The 24543-nt window shown below is 38.5% G+C and overlaps 1 protein-coding gene across 6 annotated transcripts in view; it reads right to left on the bottom strand.

Moving 5' to 3' along the window:
* PLCL2 (phospholipase C like 2) overlaps positions 1–24543 on the bottom strand; it is a 247265-nt gene that overhangs the window by 165247 nt on the left and 57475 nt on the right. Inside the window, exon 1 of one of the 6 annotated variants that reach the window (XM_063806631.1) lies at positions 15185–21171. The exons of the other annotated variants lie outside the window; for them this stretch is intronic. Within the exon in view, the coding sequence (XP_063662701.1) occupies positions 15185–15226 (42 nt within the window). The 5' untranslated portion in view covers positions 15227–21171. Of the gene's footprint in view, positions 1–15184; positions 21172–24543 lie in introns of those variants that run through there. 6 annotated transcript variants of the gene reach the window in all.

Raw genomic sequence — 24543 nt, 5'->3', positions numbered from 1 at the left:
CAAAGTAACTCCAACTACAAACACAAACAGTACCATTAACAAAATATTATGGAAAAATAATTTCAATTTGTGTAAAAACACACAGGATATTTGCCTCACTGATTTCTACTCTCAGAGGCAGTCAGGAAAATAAAATTGGGGTTGACAAGATTATACTCTGGTGATTAAGTTTTAGACAGATGCCATATATGTGGTACATATATGGATATTCATTATTCTATAATTTGCCTGAGTGAATTTTCAATTGCTTTGTTAATTCTGACCCCACAGCTTACAGAAAATACCATTTCAGAAGTTCACGTTCACAGAATCTTCGCAATGAGGATTCCCAAGAAGAACACTTATGCATGTGCCAATACCTCAGGTGACTCTTCCTCACTCTGAGGGAAGCACCTCCAAGAAAACAGGTGTCCCCTCAACCAGACTCCAAAAAAGGCCAGTCATAAGGAGTATACTTTTTCTGTAGGCCAACTATATAGGCTGCAGAATTCACAAGCTAGTGGAAGGCTAAATATTAAAGAGCTAAGCACACAACTTTAAAAGTCAGAAAAATAGCAAAAAGAATAAACCCAAAGAAAGAAAAAGTAAAGAAATAAGGATAATGGAAATAATAAAGATAAAATCAGAAATTAATGAAACCGAAAAGGGATACAATAGAACAATACATAAAATCAACAAAGCCACAAATTAATGCTTAAAAAGATTATGAAACTGATAAATCTCTGGCATACCTGATCAGTAAAAAAGGACAAACAATTCTAGTAAGGAAAAGAGGAACAAAACTACATATGCAGTGGGTTGTAAAAAGGCGAGATAATTTGATGAACATTATGCTAATAAATTTGAAAATGTAGGTGAAATGGACAAATTCCTAATACCTTATAACTAAATAGTACAAAAATAATGCAGTGCCTAGACTTCAAACTAGCTAGTATATAAAGGCACTATTAAACTCAGAAGAACAAGTTTCAGAAATTCAACTGTACTATTTCCTATTAAATTATTATTTAGTAATTTAAATTTTGGCTCCAAATGAGTGAATTCAGTTTTTTGGTTCAAACAAATAAAACTAAAAATTTTAATTAAACTATTTCACAACGAAGTATTATGGTTAACAACTGCTCTAAGTTTAAGAATGATGTCCATATATTTTTAAATAATTTATTTAATCCAGAGTTTTCCTGAAGTACTTCTATTTAACTTTTGGGATTAGTGGATACAAGTTTATACATGCTGTCAAGTGTAAAGTGATTAGGATTTATTAACTTTCTGAAACTCAGCTGAATGACCTTTGTACTCCTATATTTAACATTAACTTTGACTGCTTTATTCCAGTGCTATGTGAGCACAAAGAGCAACAAAATCAAAGAATTATATAACTAGGTGAGGTTTCAGCCCTTTATAGATGAAGAAACTGAGACCCAGCAAAGTGAAGTCCTTGCCCAGGTCATTATACTGGCTTAGCCTTTTTCCTTCAACACATAAAGTTATGGTAATTCTACATCCTGTGGAACATAATTCTGTCCCATCACCTTAACTATTACGGTAATATGAAGCTATTGTTCAACCCCCAAAATGCATCTCTCTGTGGCATACTATTTAGAGCCAGTATAGCCATTAACATTAGGGGACTTTCCATACATTGCATAAAGAGACTATTTTCCTATTTGGTTCCCAGACTCACCTATTATTCTTTGAAATTAATTGCATTTTCATACATAAAAATCTATCATAAATAGCAGAAAAGGAGGAAATCGCTTTATCACTGAGACACAAATTGAATTTTGTGATTAATAGTTAAAGTCTTCTCTGTCATAAATATATAATTTTTCAATAACCAGCTACTTAAAAAATGAGATTTTCATATAAAGCACAAAAACTATCTATTGTTTTAACATCTCTCTCCTTTTGTCTTCCTGGTTTAAATGCCTTGCTGACTGTAAAGTTCACAGTGATAATCTGTTCTTCCTTATAATAACCTGGCACAATCTTATAGCCTTACTTTAGTTTCTCAGATTAAGGGTATGAACCAAGACTGTGTTGAACAGTGCTCCTTTGATTCAGTCATGCAAAAGTTATCTGTCAGATGGTAATATACATAGGTAAAAAGGGGAATATTCACGTACTCATCCAAATTTTTTCTACATAATATCAAATTTTCAAATAATGAGACATTTGAATGATTCACATAAGAAAACAGAAGTCTGGCATTATGGAATCAAAACATCAAGATGACTGAGTTTCCCTTTTGCATAAGTTCCCAAGATGACCACCACAATATTGCATCCTACATGATCCTCTTCAGTGTGCACCTGCCACTCCCCCATCAAGGAGTGGGGTCTCATTTCCATCTCTCTGAATCAGTGCTGGTCTATGAATCACTTGTAACTAAAAGAATGCAGTCAAAGTGACTCAGTGTAACTTCTAAGCTTAGGTCAGAAGAGGCCATGCAGCTTTTATCTAGTTCTCCTGGGAGGCTTACTCTGGGGAACATCCAACTATCTGGAACTATCACGAGTGGAGAGGCTACACATAGACACTCTGGCTGACACTTTCAGCTGAGCCCAACATTCCTGCTATCCCTGCAAAGGTACCCAACATGTGAGTATGGAAGCCATCCTGGAAGTGAACCCTCCAGCTTCTAGTCATCAGAATCCCCCCAGCTAGTTGAAGCCCCAGACATCAGAGAGCAGGGACAAGACATTTCTGATGTGTCCTGTTCAAACTGTCAACCCACAGAATTCATGATCATAAAAAAATGGTCACTGTTCTATACCACTAAGTTTGAGGTGGTTTGTTATACAGTTTGTAGGTAACCAAATGAGCATGTTTTGACCTAAAACAAAAGCTGTTAAGACTCTACATTACTGCTGAACCTAGTAATAGGACTAATTATTCTAATTTATTGGTTAGGTAACCAGATAGCCCAGAAAGCTAAAAAGATCCTTCAGACATGACTCTAATTGAAAGGAAGAGGAATACACTGTTACACAGAGGATGTGTGTCCTTAACAAAATGGGACCGTGTCCTATGTACATCCGGATGTGAAGGACAGAAAGGGGCTAAGTACCAGGAAAAGGCTGGGCCAGGGAAGGAAGAGCCTTTTATAGCATAGCTATCTCATTCTCCAGTTACTGCCAGGCAACCTACTGAGGAAACTATGAGTCTCCCAGGGGCTCATACGACAAAGAACACAGGCAAGGGGAGGTGGGGAGATAAAGAACACACAAGTTGTTCCTCCACCCTTTGAGGTACAGGATGACACATGGATAATGTACGATCACAAAAGAGAGAAGGAAGCCAAAGATATAAGTAACCATACAGCCTTGAATACCAAAGAGGAAAAATCAAGGATTTTAACTATCTTTATCTTTTATCTTTCAAAATTCTGTAATATATTTATGGTTTAGGTCTCTTTAAGTAATTGATATCAAAGTAATTGTAAATGTTCATCATCAATTATTTGGACTTTTCCTCTTAATTAAAAAGATGATAGCATTATATGAAGCACATTCATTTGATGCCACAATGCCACTGATTCTTTACATGGATGGTATTAATTTACTTCTTTTAGAATATTTTCTTTGACATACTGGGTGCTCTTGGCAGAAAGTTATTCCTGGAGTTTTGGCAATAATGAACTCAAATGCCAAGCTCCAGAATATATTTTTTCCATCAGAAATAATTTAAGGAGAAGCTACTTCCCACCTGACCATTCCTCTATGCTATGGGCCATTTTCTTATTTTCCTTCTTTAATGCTGGAGGGAAGATACTCTCAGTAGATGCAGGGACTAATTCACTACAGAAACCCATCTGCCTCAGTGAAACCTATAACCCAACAAAGGATGTTATATTTTTTTAAACAAAATAAGTGAGAAACTACCAGCTCAAAAGCAACATATTTGGATAGTCATTGTTTTAAGGGGCTGAATAATCTTATATTTCACATTCCACATTCTTCCCCAAACCTCTGTTCCACAGTGTGGCAGGTTTACTGAGTCAACTGTACCGTGCTGGTGCTATAATATTAAAGTCGGCTGTCGTCTGCAATAAGCGAAGGAAAAACTTTTAGTCAGATGAAAACACAGAATGCTTTTTAAGATTATGGGCCCTTACTAAGCATGCTTTGATTTAATTAATTATGAATAATGGAAACCTTAGCAGGCTGTGTTACATGCTCGTGAATCACCTCCTGAGGTGTAAGCGAGTTAAGCCTGGACTTTCTTCATGTTATTTATTGCATTCCCTGCTTCTGAAATGTAAGCTGAATGAGGCGTCCCTCCTTCTCTCTCTATCCTTTCCTTCTACTTCTCTCTCCTTTCACAAAGCTGTTAGTGGTGGATGGGAAGGCAAAGCAGAAGCATTGTCCTTTTCCCTATGTGAAACCTGGCCTGACCCAAATAATGTCAAAATAACCTTTTAAGAAACAAAGTTTCCCATAGTTCAGTTGATGAATTTGGAAGGAAAAACTGCATAAACAGAATAAATCAATGAGAAGTAGTTTCCTAATGACAGAGATGAAACACTATCTGAATAAGAAGAGGAAAAAAATAATAAAATTAAAAGGAAAAATATGAGAGCAGCAAAGAAACCTACCTATACTACAAAAAAATATATCTAAACCACAGGGAAGTAACTGTTGCCAGTGCCAAGAAAACCCACGAATTATGGAGCATGAATAACTATAACAGGAAATACACACAGAAAAATTTCAAAGATTCTAACAGTAAATATATGCCAGATTTTTATATTTCATGTTTTGGCTAAATATCAGTGTACAGTGAATGTGTGTATATTAGTACCCAGAATCTCTCACCTTAAAAGTAAAAAAGACTGCAAGGTAAATAAATAAATAGGCAAGGTGAGAATAAATATAAAAATTTCAATGACGTCTGAAGCAACTTCTAGACCTTTATCAAAAGCATGAACCTCATAGCGAGAAGAATGTTCACTAATGTTATGCATTGCTCAGCTTATGTTAATTTTGTTTTACCACATTATAAAAGATATGTTTTAATTGATTTGTTCCAACATCCGTCTACTAAGACAGCTTTATAAGCAGATCAAATCTTCATTTCCTTAAACTCAAAAGTATTGTCTTTCAATTTATACAAATATTTTAGGCCAGAGGCAGTGGCTCATGCCTATAATCCCAGCACTTTGGGTAGCTGAGGTGGGAGGATCACTTGAAGATAGGTGTTCAAGACCAGCCTGGGCAACACTGCAAGATCTCCTGTCTACAGAAAAATTTAAAAATTAGCTGGACATTGTGGCATTTGACTGTATGTCTCAGCAACTCAGGAGGCTGAGGAGAGAGGGTCACTTGAGTCTAGGAGGTTGAGGCTGCTATGTTCATGCCACTGCACTCCAGCCTGGGTGACAGAGTGAGACCCTGTCTCTAAAAACAATAAAAAATACATAAAATAAATAAAGAAATATTTTATGAATTAATCTTTAAATCACACATACCCCCTAAATCCTGTAACAAGAAGACGCTAACAAATTCTATACAAAATTTTAATCATTCATTTTAACTTCATGAAAACCAAAGTTTACCAAATCTACGCAAAAAGATAGATACCTACATATTTTAATACAATGAAATTGGACCACCAAGAGAAAAAAAAAACCTTGAAATTTAAATTCAGTTTATCATGTAAGAACACTTATATTTTAATTTATAAGCTGAGAATCCAATTCAACATACTAATTTTAATGACAGATGAATTTGAGAAACACATCTTTTGAAAACTTTCTTTCTTTTAGAAAACTTGACAACTTTCTTATGATCTTTCTCTTAGATCATATTAGTGTTTAAGACAATTAAATTGAATATGTTGCTCCCTAATTCCTCCACTCACTGTTCTATATATTTCTCCACATATAAAACTCACTTTATTATCCTCATGAAAACTTTATATTAAGATCTATGTTAGAGTTACCTTCATTTTCTCTCCAACTACTTTCTGTCTCCACAACTCATAACTAAAGCATTTCTCATAAGTAATGGCATACACTGAAAGTCCCAAATTAAGAAGAAAGAAAAAGATCAACACTGGCTAAACACAATTGAATTGCATTTTAGAGCCACAAATTTAAAACATTATGACAACACATAGCATGGTTGCTAAAGGGCCCCAGGATCAGAGAATCTGGCAAGTCATATATCACAGGGTGTTGAAGAAAACATTTTTAAAAGAAACACATTATAGTGGGTGTTACATTAATGCTACAGTCCCTGTATTTCGATAATTTGAAATAAGGGTCTCCCTTTTTTTCATAATAGGAGCAAAATTTACAGGCAGATCTTTCTTCCATAAAATCATTAATTTCTAAATCTAGCACCCCCAGTGTTCTATTCAAAATTATTATGAAGATTTTTTAGCAATACACTGTCACAAAAATAATGACTACATGACAGCTATTTTTTACATATATACACATACATAAATATATTTATATATTCATATTCTATTCAGTAATTGGACTTCATTTCTCTTTCTCAAAACAAGGTCATTTCACAAAATCTTTGACTAAATGTAAATATTTGTTTTTCTTAAAATTTAAATCTATAATTTAAAATGATATAATTTGAGGTAAACATATCAGAAGGCAGTCACCCATTAAAATATTAATTCGTTTGCTTACTAATCATAACAGAATCCCAGCAATAATCTGAAAATATAATTGAGAAAAATTTTACACCACACCTTACATCATTAGGTAGTGATCCTCTTTCTAAATGAAAATTAGTAAACCCACAGAAGAGTCTTACTAGATAAAAGATACAGGGCACACCTACAACCAAATTTCCAGCGAATGGGTAAGAAAAGTCCCTAGAGGAAAGCTGGGCTTGCTAACCAAAAGGAGAGGGAGAGTAATTCTGGAATAGGGTACAGATTACAAGACTACAAGGGAGGTGAAGTAATGTCAGCTTGCGAGGCCCAGTCTGGCCAAGACGGAGGTTGGTGAGAAGCAGGAGAAGATGCTAGAGTAGTACTGATGATACATGGGAGGTCCTGGAAACCAAGAGGAAGGTTAGGGCTTCAGCCTCAGAGCAAAGGGTATCATAGAACATGTTGAGAGAATTTCACAAAGTAGTGCTGTAGGAGAACTAATCTGGAAATTGTGAAAAAGGATTTGGGGGAAAGGGAGAAGAACAGAAGGAAGGGAGGTTAATTCTTGTAATTATCTAAGCATGTGTTGGAGACAGGAGCCTGGTACCAGCATCAGAAACAATGGGACAGATGTGGGGGATGATGAGAATACAGACAGCTGGTGGGAGGAGGCCATCTTCCAACACCAATGTCTCAAAAAGCGTTTTGTTCCATTGGCTGGTTTGGTTGGAAAGTGCATTATTTATAGATCTAACATGAATTTATCTCACAGTCAACAGTAATTCAGAATTGTGCATTAATATTTTTTAAAGCAAAGAAAACAGTCAAAGAAAGCAGAATAATTCAGTGGAGAGAGCACCTGGTCTCACAGTCAGGAGCCCACAAATCTATTTCTGGCTTTTTGAGCAATGTTGCTCATCACCTTGCACAACTGAATCAGTCTCAGTTCCCTTCAAAGAAAAATGGTAAAGCAAACTAATATGACTGTTGAAGTGTTACAAGGGCAGAAACAAACTCAAATCTTTGAAAGTGCTTGAAGTAAAACCACTATACACATGTTAAACCACTAACAAGTAATATTTTCTAAATATACCACATGGACCTTCAATTTTGTCCAACTATATACATTCTTTCTTTTGATAAGGACACAGATGTCCAAACACATGAATACCAAAATTCACCATTCTACCTACTTGTTTCATCCTTCCATGTCAGTTTTGCTTCTAAGGTTAAAGACCAATCACAATCTTGATAAAATTTTGAAACACTATTTGGCTATTTTAAAAAAAAACTGACATGTGAAGTATTTCCATAAATTCAAACCCAGATCAAATATTTTAAAACAAAAATAATTTAATGGTTGCATTAAACCACTGGGGAGGGTGACTATGAGGCAAGGCATCCATATACTACTACATATTAAGTATCCCTTCTCTGGAATGCTTGGAACCAGAAGCGTTTCAGATTTTTTTTGGATTTTGGAATATTTGCATATACCTAATGAGACATCTTAGGGATAGAATCCAAGTCTATACAAGAAATTCATTTATGTTTCATATACGTCTTATACATATAGCCTGAAGGTAATTTTATACAATATTGTTAATAATTTTGTGTACGAAACAAAGTTTATGTACACTGAAAGCAAAGGTGCTGTTAGGGTATGGAATTTTTCACTTGTGGCATCATGTTGGTACTCAAAAAGTTTCAGATTTTGGAACATTTTGGATATTTGAATTACAGATGCTCAGCCTGTATTCATGAAAACAAAGGGACAAATAAATTGATTATCAGGAACACCTAAAAATAACTAGAGACAGTTCAGGTTTCCTCTTCACCATTTGAGTTGTGACTGCATGAACTCTGGGAGTCCAGCACCTTTGTATGACAAAAGTGAAGCTTATAGATGATTAGCTAATTGGGAAAGGAGGCACTGAACTCCTCTTTCTTAAAGATCTGGGTTTGTTCCAAAGAAAATATAATCTAATATATGAGTTAGATTCAGATTTCCTAGAACTAGGGAGACAAACTAAGTAAATTCTAAAGATACTCTGGAGTATTCTTTGTCTGCTCCTTAGTTTTAAATAGTGTCCCTACTCTCCCACTAAGCTATGATATTAAAATAAAAATAACTTTGCAAATATAAAATTAAGAATATATTAATGCAAAACTATGGAGAAAACTTTGGAGCCTGACAGACCTGTATTCAAATCAGAGCTGTGCTCATTACTTTTTTTTTTTTTTTTTTTGAGACAGAGTCTTGCTCTGTGGCCCAGGCTGGAACACAGTGGCGCTATCTCGGCTCACTACAACCTCCGCCCCCCGGGTTCAAGTGATTCTCCTGCCTCAGCCTCCGGAGTAGCTGGGATTATAGGCACATGCCACCACGCCCAGCTAATTTTTGTATTTTGGGTTGAGATGGGGTTTCACCATGTTGGCCAGGTTGGTCTCAAACTCCTGGCCTCAAGTGATCCACCCACCTTCGCCTCCCAAAGTGCTGGGATTACAGGGTGAGCCACCGTGCCCGGCCCCATTACAAATTCTATATTGGGAATAATACTTACAGCACACTATCACTAGGTATATCTCGAAGATAAAACCAAAAGTATTTGTTGATAGACTTGATGTAGTACATGAGATAAGAAAGGAGTCAAGGATGACTCCAAGGCCTGAGCAACTGAAAGGATATTATCAAACTAAGAAAGAAGGCTACAGATGGAGCAGGCTGGGTGGGGAAAAGGGGGGGGTTGTGTTTCAGATATGAAAAGTGAAAGATCTAGTAGGATATAGTGGAAAAATCTAGTAGGACATAAATGCTTGGATCATAGAAGAGAGTCGGGGTAGAGATGTGTATTTGGGAGTGGTTGGCATATAAATGACACTTAAAGCCACAAGACGGGATGAGAATATCAGGATAGTGTGAACAGATAGAAAGAAGGCTGGTATGACTCCAATGCTGCAAGCAAACAGAAGAGAAGCAAACAGAAAAGGGGACTGAAAAGACTGATGCGTGAGACAGGAGGAGAACTGGGAGAGTAGGGAGCCCTGGAAGCCAAGCAAAGTAAGTGTGCCAAGAAGGGGAATGATCAGCCATGCCAAACACTACTGACGGGTGAAGTAAGGGGAGGACTGCAAACTGACTTGAGGGATTTAGGAACTTGGAGGGTATGGGTGACCTTGACAAGAGTGGCTTTGGAGAAAAGTGACAGTGAGGATCTGAAGGGAGTGGCTTTAAAAAAAACAGGAGCAAGGAATTGAAGACAGTGAGCACTGACAACTCTTCAAATTGTTTTTGCTGCAAAGGGGGCAAAGAAATTGTGCAGTAGCCAGCAGGAGAAGTTGCATCAAGAAAATATGAAAGAAATCTCAGAATGTTTGATGCTGATAGGAATAATCCAGTAGAGAGTGAAAACTGGTGCTACAGGAGAGGTGGGGAGAGCTGCTTATGAATTAGCTGAGGAGGGAAGAAGGATTGAGATCTTCTGTGTGGATGGAGAGATCAGCTTTGGGCAGGATCCAGGCGAGTTCATCTTGGTAAGGTGACAGAAGGCAGAATCTGTGGGTGTGATGTGATCATAGTGGGCCATAGCCAAATAACAATAATGGTAATCAGTCAGACCAATATTGTTTCCTAGGAACGGGAAGGGAAGAGCCTTTAAAGTAGGAAGAAACCATCCCGATCTTTAAATTTCTGAATTATTCAAAAAAGATGGCGTTTAAGCTAATGGAGGTTGTTTTAAACCAAAAAAAGACAGAATTATTTTTGATATCTCTCTGGCTTTTGCTGAACAGAAATGGGACTCCAGAGAAATATTATATCAGTTATAGAATAGAAAGGAAGTTACAGAATATATTAATAAAAGAATATCTGGGTTGCAGTGTGCAAATTTCAATCCCAGGACACATACAAGTTAATATTCTTGTTCCTAATCCTCTTGATACCTTAGTCATTATCTGCTTAGTGTACCTTAAATCAATGATCCTGAAATATATTTAATAAGAAAACACTAATAGTAAAAATAGCGATATCTAAAACCATTGGGTGCTTTGGTGTGCCAAACCCTGTGCTAAATGTAATAGATTCACTCTCATTTAATCAGCACAGCAGTCCTCTGTAGGAACACTACTATTATTTCCTTTTCCTAGATGAGGAAGCTACAAGAAGTTATGCAATCTGCTCAACAAACAGTAAGTGGCAGAGCTAAAATTTGAACACAGGTCCTTGCTATTAAGTAACAGCAAAAACCTGTATATTGAGAGTGTACATTTTAAGTTACCACACCAAGAACTGAAACTCAAAACAAGGATAACAATTTCAAATATTTTAAATGTACTAGAAAAAACACTAAAACACTGCTCTCTTGAATAAGCAAAATATTTCTTTTACATATGTGCAGCAGGCAGATAACATAAGCTCTTCTATATTACTCCTGAGACACACTGATAACCATGGTCTGCCCTCTGGGATGTCATCATATACTAACACTACTTTTATAATACGGGAAAAAATAGAAAGAAGGCTGAAGCATACTTTGTTCCAAATATCTAGTTAACTTAAGATGTCACGATGCTTCTCACATACTACCATAATTTTCCAAATTACACATCTTCAGAAAATAAATGTATGTTGATACATTATATATTTCCAATAGTCTCTACTCATATCATACTTTTATTAATTTCATCTTCATCTGAATAAACAAGCTATTTTTAAGCCCAGCACCAAAAATGTATAATAAACCACCTGGAACACAGCCTCAATCCCCAACACCCCAACCTGAGCTGCCCACCTCCCAGACTGCCGACCTCTGTCACTCCACCAAACATGCTGTGCTGTGCATTCACGGGTCCCGGCTTATGCTGTTCCCTGTGCCTGAAGATTATCCACCACCTCCCCAAGCAGTGGATGTGGTGGGTGCCCTGTCCAAATCCCTGCAACTGCCCTTAGTGTTAGCTACCAATAGCTCTCAGCTAATCCAGGGATGTTATATCCTCCTGCCCACAGACAATGAGGAACTGACTAGGGTACATTAAAAGAAAAAAGAGACACGTCAACCATTGAAACGTATGGGATCTTAACTGGACCCTAAATTAAACAAACTAATTTTTTTAAAGCTATGCCCTTAAAAATAATTGGAACACTGTTGATAGTTGATGATATTGAGGAATTATTATTATTTTACAGATATAATAATATTGTGGATGGTAAAAATATGTTTATGGATAATACGGTGTCTGGAATTTGCTTTAAAATAACACAGGATGGGGATAAGTGGATAGGAATGCAGAGGAAACAATATTAGCCATGAGCTGATAACTGCTGAAGGTGGGAGATGGGTATATAAGAGTTTACCATACTATTCTCTCTATTTGTGTCCATTTCCCATAATAAAAAGTTTAAACAGAGAGCCAGAAAACCCACGAAAGGGAGGTAGGGAGTCAAACATACAATAGGAATGACAAACAGTATCAAATCAGCCCACACAGTATTTTCACTTATATTTGCTTAAACATCATCTGGAATAAAATATTGACATGAATAGATATCATTGGAATAAAAAAAATTAAAGATTCATTTAACTTGTTTTGAAATAAAACAAATTGAATACAATGAAATGAATTGATATTTATTTCTTTCGTGCAGTCATTATGAAGGCAGGTAAAGCAAACAACCAAATTCTACTTCAAGGGCACAACTCCTGAAGTAAATCTAGACTTTTGTTATGCTGTACGCTAATACCAAAAAAAAATTGCTAATAATTATTGAAAGCTGTGCTTTACTTGCATGACTTCAATTAATTCTCTCAAAAACCCAATGAAACTAATCTCATCATTATATACATTTTAGAGATAAGGAAACTAAGGCCAATAGGTGACACCCTAGTCTGATTCACACCAGCCAGCTTACTCCAAAGCCTAAGCCCCTAATGGAGTGCTCTGGGGAACTGGGCATCACAATGCCCTAACACCTTAGCACAGAGTTAACAAAGCAACAGCATTTGGGCAAGGAGTCCTGAATAGTGGTAGGTGCTCCAAGCATCTGACTAATAAAATGTGTGGCTGACCCAACACTGGTATCACTGGGCTGCCTTTCTGGTGGTTATGGTTTCTGTTATCTGTACACACAAATCACAGGCTTGTCTGGTTAACATTCAGTCCTATAAAGTTGTGTTGTTCCTAGGTGATAAGCCTACCCAAGAACTAAATTCATAATCTAGCCCCTTTTGTAACAAAATGAACAAATAAGTGGCTATTTTTTTAGACTATCACGAAAAACACCGGAAAGTTTAAACTATAAACTGACAAATTTTGAGGTATAAGTTATTAGTAAAACCTCCAATCTCAAAATTTCCTTTCATGAAACAGGGCTTAAATTAAATATATAAGTAGAAAGGAGGATGATAAGACACTAAAAACTAAACGAACATGGTCAAACTCATTTTCAGATAACAGCTTGCAAAAATAATTTATCTGAGTTGCTAAAGAAAGGAAACAGGATTCAGAAGTTATAAGAATGATCTCTTAAACTCTGCAACTCAGGGGGGAAAAAAACACCTTCCAAGTTACCACAGGGCCTTCCCCAAGTCTGCAACCACATGGCTGTGTTTTAGACTGGGTGGAGCACAGAGTAAACAAACAGTTTCTATTTTTAGCATGTTTTTCCTGGCCACTCTGAAATTTCCTAGTCACAAATTATTGCCTGTTATCTTTTAAAATAGATTTTTACTCAAAGAATTCATAGAAAACTTCTCAGAATCAGGAAAAGACATATAAGTTATTACATAAAACTAATTTATGAAGCTTTATTTTAGAAAATAATTTATTATGTAAAAAGTATTACATATATTCACAAAATAAATAAACTGGAAAGAATGCTTAAAATATTTTTCATTGCAAATACACTCAGAAGAGTAAATCTTTTCAAACTCTGTAGAATATTCATTACTGATATTAATACAGTAAAATTTTAGTTTTAAAAACTGAAATTTGATTAAAATTTTGAAAATTATTATCTTTGCAAAAATTAACAATACAAGAAATCTATATCAAAAATATAAGTTCCATATTAATGAATTCAAAATTCTTTCTTTGAAATGTAAATTAATAATATGCTTAATGACTTCTCTCAACTTTATTCAAAAATAATAGATTGAGAGTAAAAAGAACATATTCGCTTGTATATTCCACATCTTCCTTATACATTTTAGGAAAAAAATCAAGGGATGATCTGCACACCTCAGGGCCAACTTATTCACTGGGTACAACAGGCACAATGCTTACAGCCCCACAATATTTTTAGGGGCTCACACAAATGTTTTAATTTCTTTTAAAATCAGAAGGGAAAAAAGGACCTTTAGCTCAGATAAAACGTTTTAATATATAATATTAACAGATTTGACCAACACAGTCATAAAATATAATTTTCAATTTTTTTTTTTAATGGAGGAAGGAGCCTACAAAGGAAAAGGGCCTGAAAGTCATTAACGCAGTCCTGCTGCATATAAAGTCCTCCCTAGCCCAAAAGCCTCTCCAGGTGGATCTGGATTATTCTTGCCAAAGCAGAAGATGGTTAATGGTGCCCTGGCTGGGCCTGGAGAGTTATGGGCACTCATCAACACCTACTCCATTTTCAGGGCCCCTGCCTCCCTCTCAATTACCTCCCTCCGGGCTCACCAAAGATTGGGGTACACAACTAATAGGCTCCCTGTATGCTGTCGCTATTCTGAGGAGGTCTAAACAGTGAGCTAGAGCTGCTGCAACAGCAGAAGCTTGCTCTGAATCAGTTGTTTGGCTGTTCGTTTAATTTCAGATCCCTTTGAAAATTTGATGAAAACCTCTCAGAAACATATGCACATGCCTACAAAATTTTGCAATTAATTTTTTGGTATACAATTTCATCACTGGAAATTTATTTCCTTTACATAGAAAATTTTAAATTTGTGTAAATAATTATACTTCTCACTCTCATTTAAATGCAAAAATCAACTGGCTGCTTTCCAAAAAATTAAAATGAATGTAAATTGCGCAGATAAAAAAGAAAGTACATTTTATACTAAAAGAAAATTTCCATTAGAAGGCTGCTATTTTGGTTTGATACAGAGGTTGAAACTGGAGCCTGGTGTTTGACAGCCAATCAGCTTTGACTTCCAGTTTTTCTTTTAATGATAAAAGACAGAGAGGTAGTACTGAGTGGGGAATCACAGACCACTTTGCCAGGCTAGGATAGCATGTGTAAAGAAGTGTGAAAATCCCCCAAAACCTCTTCTGGTTACATCACTTGCATCACTCGCTGTGCCCACACACCCTGGGGCCTTCTGTGACAAGGACAGCACCACTGATGCTGTCTGTGTCATGAAGGAGAGGATTCAGTCCACATTTTAATGGGACTGTCAAAACAAAAATAATCCTCAAAAGCATTCTCTAGTTTCTCCTGGAGTATACAGGCTTCTGCTTGCAAAAAGACTGCCAGAGCTGTACCATTCCTGTATTAGTCTTTTCTCATGCTGCTATGAAGAAATACCTGAGACTAGATAATTCATAAAAGAAAGAGGTTTAATTGACTCACAGTTCTGCAGGGCTGGGAAGGCCTCAGGAAACTTACAATCATGGCAGAAGGGGAAGCAAACACATTCTTCTTTACATGGCAGCAGCAAGGAGAAGTACAGAGCTAAGGTGAGGGAAAGCCCCTTATAAAACCATCAGATCTCATGAGAACTCACTCACTATCATGAGAACAGCATGGAGGTAACCACCCCCATGATTCAATTACCTCCCACCAGGTCCCTCCCATGACATGTGGGGATTACGGGAACTACAATTCAAGATGAAATTTGGGTGGGGACACAGCCAAACCATATCAATTCCTGACTGGCCAGCAGATGCACTTGGTTGTCTGCTTCCAGGCTGTGCTTCCAGGATGGCAGCTGGGTAAAAGCATTCCTACTTTTTCAGCAGCATACACATCATGTTGATGGCAAAGCCTTGAATTGAAAGACAGGCCTCATTCAAAGGGCAGAGAGCCACCAAATAAGCCAACCCACCAGTAAACTCCTCCCTGTGAAAACAGTTTTCCCTTTTTTAAAACAAAAGCATTCTCTCCCCACCCCCGCCACACACACATACCCCAAACCGGTTCTCTAGAAAACCAGTAAATGTAAGTGTTAACAAAATGAACTCCAAAGTTTGCTTTTTTTTTTTTTTTTTTTGTCAAGATCTCTTGAAAAGGTTAAGGAGTGAAATTCATGTTTCTGACTCTGGCCAAATTGACAACTGTGCGGGCAGTCGACGCATCAAATGTTTTTCAGGATTACTGGCCAGCAGACTTGACAAAACTAAGCAGGGATGTAGAAAGCTCCAAGTTCCCACAACACATGGGACTTTTTTCACCAAAACAGCAAAGCCAGATTAGCTACCCAACATCTAGGTGCTCCTCCTTCACAGGACTAAAGTTTTCTTACCATCACAATGTTAGAGTTCAAAGATATCCATTGCCACTGTACTTCTGAAAAAAGATCACAAAAGCTGAATTTTTTTGATAGTCTCCACATGCACATAATCAACGAAAACTAACATGTGATTGTAATGAAGAATGCCAGTGGGCTCACCCAGGTGCAGGCTGAAGGGACCTGTCTGCCAAAACCTGCTTAAGAATATTAGAAGAAATGTCAGCAACCTTGAGTGTGTATGATACCATGTTCCAGAAACTGCTTCAAACCTTTCCTTCTACACTCAGCCACAAAAACAACATGACCATTTCCCAAAAATAAAGCTTCACAGGGTTTCTCCAATTAGGTGTGACTTCTCCCACTTGACCATATAACACATGACTTTGCTGAACCATTGGGGCTCTGTCCTGTCATACATCTGAGCACCCACTGCTGGGCACATCAGAACTCCTACCGATTCCACACTTTCACTGGCAAGAACCTTGCTGTAAAACCAGCGCAGGGGCTTTTGTGCCTTATCATATTGAGCAATGAAAGTAAAATTTAAGGGCAGGAGCTCCAGTGTACTTTGCTTTCTTAGTATTTTTCCAATATAAGAGACAGATATCTGTGACCACATGGTAGGACAGGCCTGTTTCAGTGCCTGTTGAACAGGAACTAAATCAGTTCCATAACATGAAAGTCACCCCCATAGCAACTTACAGACCACGCATAGTATCAATGCATCCTACCCAATATTCGCCTGCAGCAAAATACCTTAGTAACATCTTTGGCATAAAAAATAATTTTTTTCAAATAAACTTCAAAATAACAAGAAAAGTCAATGGGAAAAAATTATTAATCATAGATACCAGGATAAGAACTGATATCCCAGTCTAAAGATGATCACAGTTGAAATTAAACCTTAAAAGAAAATAATTGCTTCACCTGAATACTCCTTTTCAAAATACTTAAAAATCGTCCCTCTCTGGCATGCAAATATGCCCAATTCCTAACTTATAACACCTTTCCTACGAAAAACAAATGCTTCTGAGCCAGATCCCAATTACATTTGCTTTGTATTTCAAATGAACCAGTGCATGGCAAATGATGGTAAGAGACTCAAAGATTAATGAAGGTTGAGGGTAGAGGCAGACTAACACCTACATACTTGTATGATTCCTTCCAAAGCATGCACATGAGTGCGCGCGCACACACACACACACACACGCACTGCATTTTTTTTTTTTTTTTTTTTGAGATTGAGTGTAGCTCTGTCTACCAGGCTGGAGTGCAGTGGCATGATCTCAGCTCACTATAACCTCTGCCTCCCGGGTTCAAGCGATTCTCCTGCCTCAGCCTCCTGAGTAGCTGGGATTACAGGCACGCATCACCATGCCCAGCTAACTTTTGTATTTTTAATAGAGACAGGGTTTCATCATGTTGGCCAGGCTGGTCTCAAACCCCTGACCTTCAGTGATCTACCTGCCTTGGCATCCTAAAGTGCTGGGATTACAGGCATGAGCCACCGTGCCTGGCCCCAAAGCATTTTAGAGAGAAAGTTACACTTAAGAGTTAAATCACTTTAATTCAGTTCAGCCCATGTTCTTGCTATAGAAATCATGCACTTGTTTAATTTTAATAGCAGCATGTATCAGAACTGATCATTTCTCTTAGAAAAAGGTAAATGCATGGAAATCACACAATTGTTTAATTTTAATAGCAGCCCCTATCAGAACTGATCATTTCTCTTCAAAAAGGTAAATGCACTCTCTTATGAAAGAAGAGCTTGCTATAATTTCTTAACCTTGCCAACTCCTTAAAAAAAATACTCTCTCTTTCATCCAGTCCGATTCAACGGCCATAAAGGAGAATGGATGGTGGTGTCATTTGCCAAACTAAATAACTTCAGAAAAGGACCAGATAGTAGGAGGGGGCAGGATAAGACAGGGAAGGTTGGATGTGAATACACTGTAGTGAGATGGCTGGGGGGCATGCTAGAGGGGATGCAGAGCAGACAGCAGTGTCTGGGCTCAGAGGGCAAATCTGAGCTGGAAACATCAACGTGAGAGTCACCAGTGAATCCATGGGTAACTGCAGCTATGGCTATGGAACAAGTTGTCCAGAATGAGGCATGGAATGAGAGAAGGAGACCTATTCACTGTGTGGCACAGACAGCCCTGATGATCTTCACAAGCGGGGCAGGGTGGAGGGGTGAATGGAAGGAAAGCAAATGCAGAAGGAGATCACAGACACTCTTTAGATACAGCTGAAAACAGGGAGAAGAGAGTTTAGGAGGTAGCTGAAGAGAGAGCTGAGAAGGGTAGAGAGAGGCTACTGCTACCTTTCTTGTTTTTTAGAACGTGAGAATGCTTACAGGCTGATGGGGGAAACACGGCACAGACAGAGAAGTTAAAGACACAGGAGGGAGAGGATGCGATCCAGAATGCAGGGACAACTGGGAGGAGAGGCAGCTCCCTGCCTGTTAATTAACAGAGGAGGACCAGTGTACAGGTCTCAAGACAAAGGCTAACGGGTTTCCCTAAGACACAAGTGGTAAGACTATACGCTAAGGATGGTGAGGGGGTGGTGACAGGATGGACATACATAGATGCCCTTGCCAACAGTTGCCCATTTGTGTGGGCACTGCCCAAGTCGAGGATGCAGACTTGGACTATGGAGTGGAGTCCTGCTCTCTGCAAAGCTCCCTACACAAAGGAGGACAGCCTGAGACCTTGACCTCATCAGCACCAGCTCCCCACTGGGTCACATGGCTCCAGTATGTGGCCCCCACATTCTGAAGAGTCTTTAATATCTCAGGAGCAGCCCCTTCCATGTAACTCTTGAAAGCAACAGGTGGCTTCCAGAATGGCCAGGGGAGATACTGTTGCTTTATTGGAACAAACAGGTCTGACTTGCCAAATAAATTTAGTGCATAAATATAATTTTTTGAAACTTCAAGGACAAACAGCTGCTCTGCCTTATCAAAATAAGCAGTGGAGCAGTTAATTTTTCTAAGTAACAGTGGGCCAGCAACACACAATCAAGGCGTTAAACTTCAGTTCCTTTCACAGAAGAAAAACAACTCTTTGATTTCTCAACTAGCAAACAATTCACCACCTCAAACAGTGCCACTCCAAGATTATCTTTTGATGATACTGAGTTTCTATTTTTGAAGTGAGAGAGAAATGAATTGCTACCTTCCCAATTTACACGTATAAAATGTGAGAAGGTACCCAAGTGGCGTGGAGAGTAACCAGCAGATCTGAGTCCAAAGCCCAACCTTGCCAAAGTCTAGTGTGACCACGTGTATTTTACATGGGCCTCAACTTTTTCACCTGCAAAATGGAGGCCACTGATGATGTCCACTGAACAGGAGCATTGTGAGAGCCCACTAAGTTGATGTTAAAGGTGGCCTGTAGGGATAAAAGAGCTATGCAAATATGAGGTGTTATTAGCATACAAACTAACTTTCCCAGACTTTTTTGGTTATGAAGTTTTTTGCATTGTTATAACATCTTGCTTCAGGAGCTTTAAAAACCTTTTAAAACATTAGGATAATAATCCTAATGAAATGAGCAAATCAACATATAGCTTTATTTCAATATACTGTAGAGAGAATACGGTGAGATACAGAGTTTAACTGATTTTCTTAAAAGTCAAAATACATGCTAGATATAAAGTTTATAGCTTCTTTCTTCTGAATTTGATATGCTCTATGAGGAAAACAAGGATGATTTGTAATTTTATCAGTTAAAATTTTTATTGTCTTTTTAAGTCTAGTGACAATACTAAACACAGAGAAATAGCTGTTTAAATTAATCTTATTGCCCTGACTTCTTAAATTCTTCTCTGAATTTTTACCTCTGTCAAGAAGAAAAAATGAAGGTTATTTTCTTTAGTAAACAGTCGCTGCTACCTCAGTAACAGAATTCTTCAAGACTCTGAGATTAAGATCTCAACAGTCTTGTCCAGGTAGCAACTAAAACAATCGTGCCCAACCCACCCAAGTTCAGAGTGCTGAAAACTAATACAAATGATGGACTGGGCCTGCAGTTACATGTTTCCATTTAAAAGGGTAATTAAACCAAAGCCAGAGTGAACCAAAACAAAAATAAAAAACTAAAACATGATATTCAAAAAAGCAAAGCAGGGAATGTTGAAAAGAACATTTCAAATAAGAGATGGGAAAAAGTAAACGTGCCCTCTAAAATAGGATAGTTTCTTGTTAGGGTGTTTTGACGGGGGGCGGGGGGGTGGATATTTTAATGGATTTATTAGCAAATTTTCAGGAACAGCACAGATCTTTCTCACACAAATAATCAAATCAACAGCAAAATAGCAAAAACTGAATCACTCAGACCAAGAGCTCTTCCCAAGATCCATACAGGTTTTACTTACCATGTCAGTCATGTGAAAAGTACTTGCCCTGGTCCCGAAAAGACATACAAGAAATCAAGCAGACAAGATTTCACGCACTTTTTACAGAAAAAAGAGGAGAAAACACAGTCTTCTTGACACATTTAACACTTCAACCAAGCAGAGGTGCAGACCCGAATCAGAACTCATGACTCTCAAGTTGCAGCTCTTAGTCTCCACAGGCCAGCTCCCCAACTAGTGTCCAGGTCTCTGGTGTGAACTTCTGCACAGAAATTCAGGGAATTCACCCTCTGTAACTACTTGATACTCTGTTGTTGCTGTTTTCAAACATGACCCCAATGGGCTGCTCTGTTTAGATACAGCAGAAAAGCCTAAGGCTGGACTAACAGTCCTCTCTATGTAGAAAAGCAGCCCTCTTGTGAAGGTAGATGCTCAACTGTTCCTCTCCCTGCTGAGACGCTCCATCCATATACAGGCTAAGCTGTCTGCTGGTGTTGTTTCCACAGTGGCCACAGCTCCATGACATGCCTTGAGGCCAAGATTCAACTCACCACTAAAGTGAGTTAGCCACTGGAATCATGGTGCAAAGGGCATCCCCTCGATAGTGACAGATACACAGCACTCTGCAGCTTACTGTACCTTTCCTTGTTCCTCCATTCTTCTCTCTATCACCTTTTGAAGCACAACCTCCCGACAAACACGCCCCAGCACAGCACTAGTGGTTACTGCCAAGTATTACTGCCAAATGGCCTGCCAAGGCGTGGGTCCCCGCAACCCCCTCCCCCTCCAACCCCTGCCACAGCTGGTTGGGGCCTCTGGCCCCAAGCAATCTCCTCATGTTATGTAGACAATTATATCATTTTCCATGTGTGACCTGGTGTGGAAAGGTTTTAAGTGCCATTTTGGAACATAATTAATAGATCCTGTGGTCCCTGTTGTTCCCAGGAATGACGGCCCTGAGAGTTGCCAAACTGTATCTGGGGACAGCTTTATCAAGCCCTGTTATTTTGGTGGTATCTTCTAAGCCATCCTCCACCTTGTCTTACTTTACTGTCTGGCAACCAGTAATGAGGAGGACAGGTCAGGGCCACTGCCACAGAGGCCACACATCTCACCAACTTCCCAGTAAGGAGCCCAGTAGAACGCTTGCTACGTGGCTATGTGCCTGTTTCTCTCGCACTATTTCACTCTCTTGCTTCCAGACCCCTCCGGGTAGCATTCATACCCAGCAGCTATTCCTTAGTACAAAAGGGCTATTTAACTATTTTAAAATCTTTTTCAACAATACTTTTTTTCCTAACAATGAAGATGGGTAAGAAGATCTGGCTAATTATGCTGTAGGAAAGGAAACCTCTCTTATTCTTCACTTGGTAAATATTACTGAGTACTGAATGTTCCAAAAAAAAAGGCTGTAGATTTTCTCTCCCCAAAGAATATTAAAGTTCATTTCTACTACGCCTCCCATTTAGAATATGTAAATAAAACTGCCTGTCAAAGGTATATGTGTTAACAATTGTGTCACAATCAAGATAGGGACAGCTTGAGAAAACTTTGCTGCTGCCAAACTGTTGGTGCCTCTCCGGCCTCTAAACAGGGGTCTCCAAGGACTTGGCCTTCCCCTCAGGTCACTACTCTTCCTTGGTGCCTACTCAAGACAAGTGAGGGGCACAAGCTTCTTGGCTAGAAGACTCATCCTTGTCAATGTGGAAGAGAAAAAAAAAATGACCTAAAGAAATAAATGGGAATGACAACCTCTAATAATTTGTGCAGTCCGGTTGAGGAGAAAATGAGTACACACTGCATAACTAAGGTTACAAACAAGTAACGACTGAAATCTTCATGTTACTGCTTTGCAGCCAATAAAATATGTTTTATAGATGCCTCAGGAGTTCAATGTTCATTCCTCTTTACCGCAAAGGTCAGCATGGCAAGAGGAAAATGCTCTAGCATTCAGAAAGTACACATTCACGCAAAGGTCATGACGTGCCAACCCAGACTGTCAGCCCACCCTCGGGCGGAGCACTGGAGCATCACCAGATGGTTCACATCCTCCCCGCATAAATCACCCTTACAAACAGACACCTGTCTGGCAAGTGCCGATTTATAATCTTCTGTGAGTAAACAGCGTTTTTACTACACTCATTTAGCAAAGTGAAACATCCAATCACCTCTGTCTAGAAATAGTGCTAGTGCCTCTGCCAAACTAATTCTAAAGACAATTTCTCCTAGGGAGGCTCCTCCTTCATGCTGCAGAATGCCATGGGTACACCGATATAGTTTCTCTTGTGAGGGATGGACAAGAGCCCAGGGACTCGCCAGGAACTACAGGGACTAGGAGCTGCACAGTAATGATTAATCAAGGGGGATTAAGGCTCCAAATAACCAACCCAGGGCCTTTTTTTTTTTTGTAATTGACATAATTTTTACCTTTACCTAGATCAAAAAAAGACACATAGGGCAGACTGTCATTTTCACATATAAAATCTATTTCTCCAAATTTTACTAAGGAATTATTCCCCTTCATTGACATTTTATATCCCCTCCAAAAAAGGGCAGCTCAACTCCCTTAAAGAAAAACTCCACCGAGGCAAGTTAAGGTTTAATCCTGCCCCCTACACTCCACCAGCCACATGCTCACCAACTATCATCTGCAGGATTCTGGGAGCTGTTTGTTCTCTCATATCTAACAGAGCTACACAGGGAAGTCGAGAACCCAACATATAAGAAAGGTTTCACAGCTGTTGTTAACCCTGGCTATACTTTAAAATCTCCCAGGGCACTTTAGGAAACCCCCAGAGGTTCTGATTCAATTGCAGCCAGGTGGGGTCTTCACATTAGTATGTTTTAGAATCCAGGTAATTCCAATGTGTCTTAAAATGACCCATCTGAAGATTATTTTCCCTTCGTCCTTTCCTACCCAAAAGAATATTTAGATTAGGCAGAATAAGTGTTCAGTAGAGCTAAAACTCTGTTGACCGACCACCTGAGATCCTAGGTATGCTATTACTTAGCGGTGATCAAACAACTCTCCATTTTGTCCATATATCTGGATAACTGGTTTTGGTCTGTTAACTGCTTTTGAGACCAAAAAGCTCTATCTAGAAAACTGTTATGTGAAGAGCAGGTGCTCCACAAATGAGTGGTTCTCAAAGTTTTATTATGAGCAGCACATTTTCAAATATTAAAACTTTCGAGTGCACCTGAAGCTCAAAACTACACTAAACAAATCATACAAACTCCAAGCAATCACGACTGCAGTGTAAAACGACTGCAGTGACCAACACACTCTTCACTAATGTGTCAACTTTCCACCCAGGCCCAGTTCCTTTTGTGCTTTCAGTATATTCCAAGGAAGATCCAGTCCTCAGGCTCTTCCAGCAAGCTGCCCCTCTCTCCACCCACCCCCTCTCCAGGCCATCAACCAGTGCAGGGCTTTAACAGGTCTCACCATGTACAAGTGTCCACAGCAGCAGAAATGTTTCACATGCTGATCCACAGACAGCAAAAAACTGTAAAAGGCACGGCCCTAAATAGTGCAGGAGGAAATAACCAATTGGTATCTGAGTTTGATTAATGTTCACAATTTAATTGTTTGAATAAACTTAATTTGTTGCAGTATGATAGACTTCCAGAAAAAAAATCCTAAGTGTAAAACCTAATGGATTTTTACAAAGTAAACCCACATTTGGAATCACCAACCAGATGCAGAAACCAAACATCACTGGCACCCAGTAGGTCCCTTGCTTCCCCCCTCAATTATTATCCCCAAGTGTAACCACTATTATAACTTCTACCACTCCAAATTAGTTTAGCTGCTTTTGAACTTTATATAATTATAATCAAAAATATGTATTCTTTTGTGGCTGGTTTATTTCCCTTAACATTATGCTTGGGAGACTCAAGCAGTGCATGGGGCAGTCATCTGCTGTTTCTGTTCTTCTTTCTTCCTTTTCCTCATAGGATTCCACTGTATGATACGCTATTTTATAAGATAGGCATTTGAGTTGTTGCTTCCAATTTGGGACTGTTAGAATTAATGCTGCTTTAAGGACTCTTGGAAATGTCTTTCAATATACATATGGAGTAACTTCTGTTAGGTATATACCTAGCCAGAAAGACA

The sequence above is a fragment of the Pan troglodytes genome, chromosome 2 (assembly GCF_028858775.2).
Source record: "Pan troglodytes isolate AG18354 chromosome 2, NHGRI_mPanTro3-v2.0_pri, whole genome shotgun sequence".
Taxonomy (NCBI): domain Eukaryota; kingdom Metazoa; phylum Chordata; class Mammalia; order Primates; family Hominidae; genus Pan; species Pan troglodytes.
This window is presented reverse-complemented; position numbering and strand designations above follow the sequence as displayed.